Source organism: Chanos chanos, chromosome 11 (genome assembly GCF_902362185.1).
Source record: "Chanos chanos chromosome 11, fChaCha1.1, whole genome shotgun sequence".
In the NCBI taxonomy this organism is placed as follows: domain Eukaryota; kingdom Metazoa; phylum Chordata; class Actinopteri; order Gonorynchiformes; family Chanidae; genus Chanos; species Chanos chanos.
The window spans coordinates 21,032,130-21,042,100 of NC_044505.1; the positions used below are offsets into that span (position 1 = coordinate 21,032,130).

Genomic DNA, 9,971 nt, shown 5'->3' on the forward strand with positions numbered 1-9,971 from the left:
AGAAGAAGGAATGCTAGTTGTTGGAAGTTGTGTAGTTGTTGATAAGTCTGATACCCCTTTTGGTGATACGGTAGCGGTCTCCTGTGTGGTTGTGTTGGCAGATGTTGTGCTTGTCTGGCGTTCTGTTGTAGCCGAACTGAAAGTGGTAGATGGCGGATTGGTCTCTGTTGTGGCTTCAGCAGTGCTGCTTGTTGAAGAAGGACTAGCAGTCGGCTGTACATTTGGTGTTGCTGTTGGAGATACTCTTGTGGCTGTTGGTTGCACTGTTGTAGGCTCTCCTGTCGTTGTAACTGCCAAAGTGCTTGTCTGACCTTTTATTGTTGTTGGACTGAACGTGGTAGATGGCGGATGGGTCTCTGTTGTGGCTTCAGCAGTGCTGCTGGTTGAGGAAGGACTAGCAGATGGCTGTACATTTGGTGTTGTTGTTGGAGATACTCTTGTGGCTGTTGACTGCACTGTTGTAGTCTCTCCTGCCGTTGTGACTGCCAATGTGCTTGTCTGACCTTCTGTCGTTGTTGGATTGAAAGTTGTCGATGGCGCACGTGTCGTGGTGATTGTTGGATTTTGTGAGGGTGTTGGAGGTTGTGTTGCGCTTGTTGTTTGCACGGTTGTTGTCTCTTGTGTGGATGTCACTGAAGAGGTAGTGCTAGTCTTGCTTTCTGTCGTTGACGGTTTGAATGTCGTAGATGGTGCTTTGCTTGTCGATGTCACGACACTGGTTGTGGATATCTTCTCGGTAGTTGCTGTAGAAGAAGGAATGCTAGTTGTTGGAAGTTGTGTAGTTGTTGATAAGTCTGATACCCCTTTTGGTGATACGGTAGCGGTCTCCTGTGTGGTTGTGTTGGCAGATGTTGTGCTTGTCTGGCGTTCTGTTGTAGCCGAACTGAAAGTGGTAGATGGCGGATTGGTCTCTGTTGTGGCTTCAGCAGTGCTGCTTGTTGAAGAAGGACTAGCAGTCGGCTGTACATTTGGTGTTGCTGTTGGAGATACTCTTGTGGCTGTTGGTTGCACTGTTGTAGGCTCTCCTGTCGTTGTAACTGCCAAAGTGCTTGTCTGACCTTTTATTGTTGTTGGACTGAACGTGGTAGATGGCGGATGGGTCTCTGTTGTGGCTTCAGCAGTGCTGCTGGTTGAGGAAGGACTAGCAGATGGCTGTACATTTGGTGTTGTTGTTGGAGATACTCTTGTTGTTGTTGACTGCACTGTTGTAGTCTCTCCTGCCGTTGTGACTGCCAATGTGCTTGTCTGACCTTCTGTCGTTGTTGGATTGAAAGTTGTCGATGGCGCACGTGTCGTGGTGATTGTTGGATTTTGTGAGGGTGTTGGAGGTTGTGTTGCGCTTGTTGTTTGCACGGTTGTTGTCTCTTGTGTGGATGTCACTGAAGAGGTAGTGCTAGTCTTGCTTTCTGTCGTTGACGGTTTGAATGTCGTAGATGGTGCTTTGCTTGTCGATGTCACGACACTGGTTGTGGATATCTTCTCGGTAGTTGCTGTAGAAGAAGGAATGCTAGTTGTTGGAAGTTGTGTAGTTGTTGATAAGTCTGATACCCCTTTTGGTGATACGGTAGCGGTCTCCTGTGTGGTTGTGTTGGCAGATGTTGTGCTTGTCTGGCGTTCTGTTGTAGCCGAACTGAAAGTGGTAGATGGCGGATTGGTCTCTGTTGTGGCTTCAGCAGTGCTGCTTGTTGAAGAAGGACTAGCAGTCGGCTGTACATTTGGTGTTGCTGTTGGAGATACTCTTGTGGCTGTTGGTTGCACTGTTGTAGGCTCTCCTGTCGTTGTAACTGCCAAAGTGCTTGTCTGACCTTTTATTGTTGTTGGACTGAACGTGGTAGATGGCGGATGGGTCTCTGTTGTGGCTTCAGCAGTGCTGCTGGTTGAGGAAGGACTAGCAGATGGCTGTACATTTGGTGTTGTTGTTGGAGATACTCTTGTTGTTGTTGACTGCACTGTTGTAGTCTCTCCTGCCGTTGTGACTGCCAATGTGCTTGTCTGACCTTCTGTCGTTGTTGGATTGAAAGTTGTCGATGGCGCACGTGTCGTGGTGATTGTTGGATTTTGTGAGGGTGTTGGAGGTTGTGTTGCGCTTGTTGTTTGCACGGTTGTTGTCTCTTGTGTGGATGTCACTGAAGAGGTAGTGCTAGTCTTGCTTTCTGTCGTTGACGGTTTGAATGTCGTAGATGGTGCTTTGCTTGTCGATGTCACGACACTGGTTGTGGATATCTTCTCGGTAGTTGCTGTAGAAGAAGGAATGCTAGTTGTTGGAAGTTGTGTAGTTGTTGATAAGTCTGATACCCCTTTTGGTGATACGGTAGCGGTCTCCTGTGTGGTTGTGTTGGCAGATGTTGTGCTTGTCTGGCGTTCTGTTGTAGCCGAACTGAAAGTGGTAGATGGCGGATTGGTCTCTGTTGTGGCTTCAGCAGTGCTGCTTGTTGAAGAAGGACTAGCAGTCGGCTGTACATTTGGTGTTGCTGTTGGAGATACTCTTGTGGCTGTTGGTTGCACTGTTGTAGGCTCTCCTGTCGTTGTAACTGCCAAAGTGCTTGTCTGACCTTTTATTGTTGTTGGACTGAACGTGGTAGATGGCGGATGGGTCTCTGTTGTGGCTTCAGCAGTGCTGCTGGTTGAGGAAGGACTAGCAGATGGCTGTACATTTGGTGTTGTTGTTGGAGATACTCTTGTTGTTGTTGACTGCACTGTTGTAGTCTCTCCTGCCGTTGTGACTGCCAATGTGCTTGTCTGACCTTCTGTCGTTGTTGGATTGAAAGTTGTCGATGGAGCACGTGTCGTGGTGATTGTTGGATTTTGTGAGGGTGTTGGAGGTTGTGTTGCGCTTGTTGTTTGCACGGTTGTTGTCTCTTGTGTGGATGTCACTGAAGAGGTAGTGCTAGTCTTGCTTTCTGTCGTTGACGGTTTGAATGTCGTAGATGGTGCTTTGCTTGTCGATGTCACGACACTGGTTGTGGATATCTTCTCGGTAGTTGCTGTAGAAGAAGGAATGCTAGTTGTTGGAAGTTGTGTAGTTGTTGATAAGTCTGATACCCCTTTTGGTGATACGGTAGCGGTCTCCTGTGTGGTTGTGTTGGCAGATGTTGTGCTTGTCTGGCGTTCTGTTGTAGCCGAACTGAAAGTGGTAGATGGCGGATTGGTCTCTGTTGTGGCTTCAGCAGTGCTGCTTGTTGAAGAAGGACTAGCAGTCGGCTGTACATTTGGTGTTGCTGTTGGAGATACTCTTGTGGCTGTTGGTTGCACTGTTGTAGGCTCTCCTGTCGTTGTAACTGCCAAAGTGCTTGTCTGACCTTTTATTGTTGTTGGACTGAACGTGGTAGATGGCGGATGGGTCTCTGTTGTGGCTTCAGCAGTGCTGCTGGTTGAGGAAGGACTAGCAGATGGCTGTACATTTGGTGTTGTTGTTGGAGATACTCTTGTTGTTGTTGACTGCACTGTTGTAGTCTCTCCTGCCGTTGTGACTGCCAATGTGCTTGTCTGACCTTCTGTCGTTGTTGGATTGAAAGTTGTCGATGGCGCACGTGTCGTGGTGATTGTTGGATTTTGTGAGGGTGTTGGAGGTTGTGTTGCGCTTGTTGTTTGCACGGTTGTTGTCTCTTGTGTGGATGTCACTGAAGAGGTAGTGCTAGTCTTGCTTTCTGTCGTTGACGGTTTGAATGTCGTAGATGGTGCTTTGCTTGTCGATGTCACGACACTGGTTGTGGATATCTTCTCGGTAGTTGCTGTAGAAGAAGGAATGCTAGTTGTTGGAAGTTGTGTAGTTGTTGATAAGTCTGATACCCCTTTTGGTGATACGGTAGCGGTCTCCTGTGTGGTTGTGTTGGCAGATGTTGTGCTTGTCTGGCGTTCTGTTGTAGCCGAACTGAAAGTGGTAGATGGCGGATTGGTCTCTGTTGTGGCTTCAGCAGTGCTGCTTGTTGAAGAAGGACTAGCAGTCGGCTGTACATTTGGTGTTGCTGTTGGAGATACTCTTGTGGCTGTTGGTTGCACTGTTGTAGGCTCTCCTGTCGTTGTAACTGCCAAAGTGCTTGTCTGACCTTTTATTGTTGTTGGACTGAACGTGGTAGATGGCGGATGGGTCTCTGTTGTGGCTTCAGCAGTGCTGCTGGTTGAGGAAGGACTAGCAGATGGCTGTACATTTGGTGTTGTTGTTGGAGATACTCTTGTTGTTGTTGACTGCACTGTTGTAGTCTCTCCTGCCGTTGTGACTGCCAATGTGCTTGTCTGACCTTCTGTCGTTGTTGGATTGAAAGTTGTCGATGGCGCACGTGTCGTGGTGATTGTTGGATTTTGTGAGGGTGTTGGAGGTTGTGTTGCGCTTGTTGTTTGCACGGTTGTTGTCTCTTGTGTGGATGTCACTGAAGAGGTAGTGCTAGTCTTGCTTTCTGTCGTTGACGGTTTGAATGTCGTAGATGGTGCTTTGCTTGTCGATGTCACGACACTGGTTGTGGATATCTTCTCGGTAGTTGCTGTAGAAGAAGGAATGCTAGTTGTTGGAAGTTGTGTAGTTGTTGATAAGTCTGATACCCCTTTTGGTGATACGGTAGCGGTCTCCTGTGTGGTTGTGTTGGCAGATGTTGTGCTTGTCTGGCGTTCTGTTGTAGCCGAACTGAAAGTGGTAGATGGCGGATTGGTCTCTGTTGTGGCTTCAGCAGTGCTGCTTGTTGAAGAAGGACTAGCAGTCGGCTGTACATTTGGTGTTGCTGTTGGAGATACTCTTGTGGCTGTTGGTTGCACTGTTGTAGGCTCTCCTGTCGTTGTAACTGCCAAAGTGCTTGTCTGACCTTTTATTGTTGTTGGACTGAACGTGGTAGATGGCGGATGGGTCTCTGTTGTGGCTTCAGCAGTGCTGCTGGTTGAGGAAGGACTAGCAGATGGCTGTACATTTGGTGTTGTTGTTGGAGATACTCTTGTTGTTGTTGACTGCACTGTTGTAGTCTCTCCTGCCGTTGTGACTGCCAATGTGCTTGTCTGACCTTCTGTCGTTGTTGGATTGAAAGTTGTCGATGGCGCACGTGTCGTGGTGATTGTTGGATTTTGTGAGGGTGTTGGAGGTTGTGTTGCGCTTGTTGTTTGCACGGTTGTTGTCTCTTGTGTGGATGTCACTGAAGAGGTAGTGCTAGTCTTGCTTTCTGTCGTTGACGGTTTGAATGTCGTAGATGGTGCTTTGCTTGTCGATGTCACGACACTGGTTGTGGATATCTTCTCGGTAGTTGCTGTAGAAGAAGGAATGCTAGTTGTTGGAAGTTGTGTAGTTGTTGATAAGTCTGATACCCCTTTTGGTGATACGGTAGCGGTCTCCTGTGTGGTTGTGTTGGCAGATGTTGTGCTTGTCTGGCGTTCTGTTGTAGCCGAACTGAAAGTGGTAGATGGCGGATTGGTCTCTGTTGTGGCTTCAGCAGTGCTGCTTGTTGAAGAAGGACTAGCAGTCGGCTGTACATTTGGTGTTGCTGTTGGAGATACTCTTGTGGCTGTTGGTTGCACTGTTGTAGGCTCTCCTGTCGTTGTAACTGCCAAAGTGCTTGTCTGACCTTTTATTGTTGTTGGACTGAACGTGGTAGATGGCGGATGGGTCTCTGTTGTGGCTTCAGCAGTGCTGCTGGTTGAGGAAGGACTAGCAGATGGCTGTACATTTGGTGTTGTTGTTGGAGATACTCTTGTTGTTGTTGACTGCACTGTTGTAGTCTCTCCTGCCGTTGTGACTGCCAATGTGCTTGTCTGACCTTCTGTCGTTGTTGGATTGAAAGTTGTCGATGGCGCACGTGTCGTGGTGATTGTTGGATTTTGTGAGGGTGTTGGAGGTTGTGTTGCGCTTGTTGTTTGCACGGTTGTTGTCTCTTGTGTGGATGTCACTGAAGAGGTAGTGCTAGTCTTGCTTTCTGTCGTTGACGGTTTGAATGTCGTAGATGGTGCTTTGCTTGTCGATGTCACGACACTGGTTGTGGATATCTTCTCGGTAGTTGCTGTAGAAGAAGGAATGCTAGTTGTTGGAAGTTGTGTAGTTGTTGATAAGTCTGATACCCCTTTTGGTGATACGGTAGCGGTCTCCTGTGTGGTTGTGTTGGCAGATGTTGTGCTTGTCTGGCGTTCTGTTGTAGCCGAACTGAAAGTGGTAGATGGCGGATTGGTCTCTGTTGTGGCTTCAGCAGTGCTGCTTGTTGAAGAAGGACTAGCAGTCGGCTGTACATTTGGTGTTGCTGTTGGAGATACTCTTGTGGCTGTTGGTTGCACTGTTGTAGGCTCTCCTGTCGTTGTAACTGCCAAAGTGCTTGTCTGACCTTTTATTGTTGTTGGACTGAACGTGGTAGATGGCGGATGGGTCTCTGTTGTGGCTTCAGCAGTGCTGCTGGTTGAGGAAGGACTAGCAGATGGCTGTACATTTGGTGTTGTTGTTGGAGATACTCTTGTTGTTGTTGACTGCACTGTTGTAGTCTCTCCTGCCGTTGTGACTGCCAATGTGCTTGTCTGACCTTCTGTCGTTGTTGGATTGAAAGTTGTCGATGGCGCACGTGTCGTGGTGATTGTTGGATTTTGTGAGGGTGTTGGAGGTTGTGTTGCGCTTGTTGTTTGCACGGTTGTTGTCTCTTGTGTGGATGTCACTGAAGAGGTAGTGCTAGTCTTGCTTTCTGTCGTTGACGGTTTGAATGTCGTAGATGGTGCTTTGCTTGTCGATGTCACGACACTGGTTGTGGATATCTTCTCGGTAGTTGCTGTAGAAGAAGGAATGCTAGTTGTTGGAAGTTGTGTAGTTGTTGATAAGTCTGATACCCCTTTTGGTGATACGGTAGCGGTCTCCTGTGTGGTTGTGTTGGCAGATGTTGTGCTTGTCTGGCGTTCTGTTGTAGCCGAACTGAAAGTGGTAGATGGCGGATTGGTCTCTGTTGTGGCTTCAGCAGTGCTGCTTGTTGAAGAAGGACTAGCAGTCGGCTGTACATTTGGTGTTGCTGTTGGAGATACTCTTGTGGCTGTTGGTTGCACTGTTGTAGGCTCTCCTGTCGTTGTAACTGCCAAAGTGCTTGTCTGACCTTTTATTGTTGTTGGACTGAACGTGGTAGATGGCGGATGGGTCTCTGTTGTGGCTTCAGCAGTGCTGCTGGTTGAGGAAGGACTAGCAGATGGCTGTACATTTGGTGTTGTTGTTGGAGATACTCTTGTTGTTGTTGACTGCACTGTTGTAGTCTCTCCTGCCGTTGTGACTGCCAATGTGCTTGTCTGACCTTCTGTCGTTGTTGGATTGAAAGTTGTCGATGGAGCACGTGTCGTGGTGATTGTTGGATTTTGTGAGGGTGTTGGAGGTTGTGTTGCGCTTGTTGTTTGCACGGTTGTTGTCTCTTGTGTGGATGTCACTGAAGAGGTAGTGCTAGTCTTGCTTTCTGTCGTTGACGGTTTGAATGTCGTAGATGGTGCTTTGCTTGTCGATGTCACGACACTGGTTGTGGATATCTTCTCGGTAGTTGCTGTAGAAGAAGGAATGCTAGTTGTTGGAAGTTGTGTAGTTGTTGATAAGTCTGATACCCCTTTTGGTGATACGGTAGCGGTCTCCTGTGTGGTTGTGTTGGCAGATGTTGTGCTTGTCTGGCGTTCTGTTGTAGCCGAACTGAAAGTGGTAGATGGCGGATTGGTCTCTGTTGTGGCTTCAGCAGTGCTGCTTGTTGAAGAAGGACTAGCAGTCGGCTGTACATTTGGTGTTGCTGTTGGAGATACTCTTGTGGCTGTTGGTTGCACTGTTGTAGGCTCTCCTGTCGTTGTAACTGCCAAAGTGCTTGTCTGACCTTTTATTGTTGTTGGACTGAACGTGGTAGATGGCGGATGGGTCTCTGTTGTGGCTTCAGCAGTGCTGCTGGTTGAGGAAGGACTAGCAGATGGCTGTACATTTGGTGTTGTTGTTGGAGATACTCTTGTTGTTGTTGACTGCACTGTTGTAGTCTCTCCTGCCGTTGTGACTGCCAATGTGCTTGTCTGACCTTCTGTCGTTGTTGGATTGAAAGTTGTCGATGGCGCACGTGTCGTGGTGATTGTTGGATTTTGTGAGGGTGTTGGAGGTTGTGTTGCGCTTGTTGTTTGCACGGTTGTTGTCTCTTGTGTGGATGTCACTGAAGAGGTAGTGCTAGTCTTGCTTTCTGTCGTTGACGGTTTGAATGTCGTAGATGGTGCTTTGCTTGTCGATGTCACGACACTGGTTGTGGATATCTTCTCGGTAGTTGCTGTAGAAGAAGGAATGCTAGTTGTTGGAAGTTGTGTAGTTGTTGATAAGTCTGATACCCCTTTTGGTGATACGGTAGCGGTCTCCTGTGTGGTTGTGTTGGCAGATGTTGTGCTTGTCTGGCGTTCTGTTGTAGCCGAACTGAAAGTGGTAGATGGCGGATTGGTCTCTGTTGTGGCTTCAGCAGTGCTGCTTGTTGAAGAAGGACTAGCAGTCGGCTGTACATTTGGTGTTGCTGTTGGAGATACTCTTGTGGCTGTTGGTTGCACTGTTGTAGGCTCTCCTGTCGTTGTAACTGCCAAAGTGCTTGTCTGACCTTTTATTGTTGTTGGACTGAACGTGGTAGATGGCGGATGGGTCTCTGTTGTGGCTTCAGCAGTGCTGCTGGTTGAGGAAGGACTAGCAGATGGCTGTACATTTGGTGTTGTTGTTGGAGATACTCTTGTTGTTGTTGACTGCACTGTTGTAGTCTCTCCTGCCGTTGTGACTGCCAATGTGCTTGTCTGACCTTCTGTCGTTGTTGGATTGAAAGTTGTCGATGGCGCACGTGTCGTGGTGATTGTTGGATTTTGTGAGGGTGTTGGAGGTTGTGTTGCGCTTGTTGTTTGCACGGTTGTTGTCTCTTGTGTGGATGTCACTGAAGAGGTAGTGCTAGTCTTGCTTTCTGTCGTTGACGGTTTGAATGTCGTAGATGGTGCTTTGCTTGTCGATGTCACGACACTGGTTGTGGATATCTTCTCGGTAGTTGCTGTAGAAGAAGGAATGCTAGTTGTTGGAAGTTGTGTAGTTGTTGATAAGTCTGATACCCCTTTTGGTGATACGGTAGCGGTCTCCTGTGTGGTTGTGTTGGCAGATGTTGTGCTTGTCTGGCGTTCTGTTGTAGCCGAACTGAAAGTGGTAGATGGCGGATTGGTCTCTGTTGTGGCTTCAGCAGTGCTGCTTGTTGAAGAAGGACTAGCAGTCGGCTGTACATTTGGTGTTGCTGTTGGAGATACTCTTGTGGCTGTTGGTTGCACTGTTGTAGGCTCTCCTGTCGTTGTAACTGCCAAAGTGCTTGTCTGACCTTTTATTGTTGTTGGACTGAACGTGGTAGATGGCGGATGGGTCTCTGTTGTGGCTTCAGCAGTGCTGCTGGTTGAGGAAGGACTAGCAGATGGCTGTACATTTGGTGTTGTTGTTGGAGATACTCTTGTTGTTGTTGACTGCACTGTTGTAGTCTCTCCTGCCGTTGTGACTGCCAATGTGCTTGTCTGACCTTCTGTCGTTGTTGGATTGAAAGTTGTCGATGGCGCACGTGTCGTGGTGATTGTTGGATTTTGTGAGGGTGTTGGAGGTTGTGTTGCGCTTGTTGTTTGCACGGTTGTTGTCTCTTGTGTGGATGTCACTGAAGAGGTAGTGCTAGTCTTGCTTTCTGTCGTTGACGGTTTGAATGTCGTAGATGGTGCTTTGCTTGTCGATGTCACGACACTGGTTGTGGATATCTTCTCGGTAGTTGCTGTAGAAGAAGGAATGCTAGTTGTTGGAAGTTGTGTAGTTGTTGATAAGTCTGATACCCCTTTTGGTGATACGGTAGCGGTCTCCTGTGTGGTTGTGTTGGCAGATGTTGTGCTTGTCTGGCGTTCTGTTGTAGCCGAACTGAAAGTGGTAGATGGCGGATTGGTCTCTGTTGTGGCTTCAGCAGTGCTGCTTGTTGAAGAAGGACTAGCAGTCGGCTGTACATTTGGTGTTGCTGTTGGAGATACTCTTGTGGCTGTTGGTT

At 48.0% G+C, this 9,971-nt stretch overlaps 1 protein-coding gene across 1 annotated transcript in view; it reads right to left on the reverse strand.

Annotated features, from left to right (window-relative positions):
* The window catches only part of LOC115823833 (putative uncharacterized protein DDB_G0282133), a 53,624-nt gene that overhangs the window by 8,797 nt on the left and 34,856 nt on the right, over positions 1 to 9,971 (reverse strand). Inside the window, exon 14 of the mRNA XM_030787856.1 lies at positions 9,556 to 9,707. Coding sequence (XP_030643716.1) covers positions 9,556 to 9,707 — 152 coding nt within the window. The remainder of the gene's footprint in view (positions 1 to 9,555; positions 9,708 to 9,971) is intronic.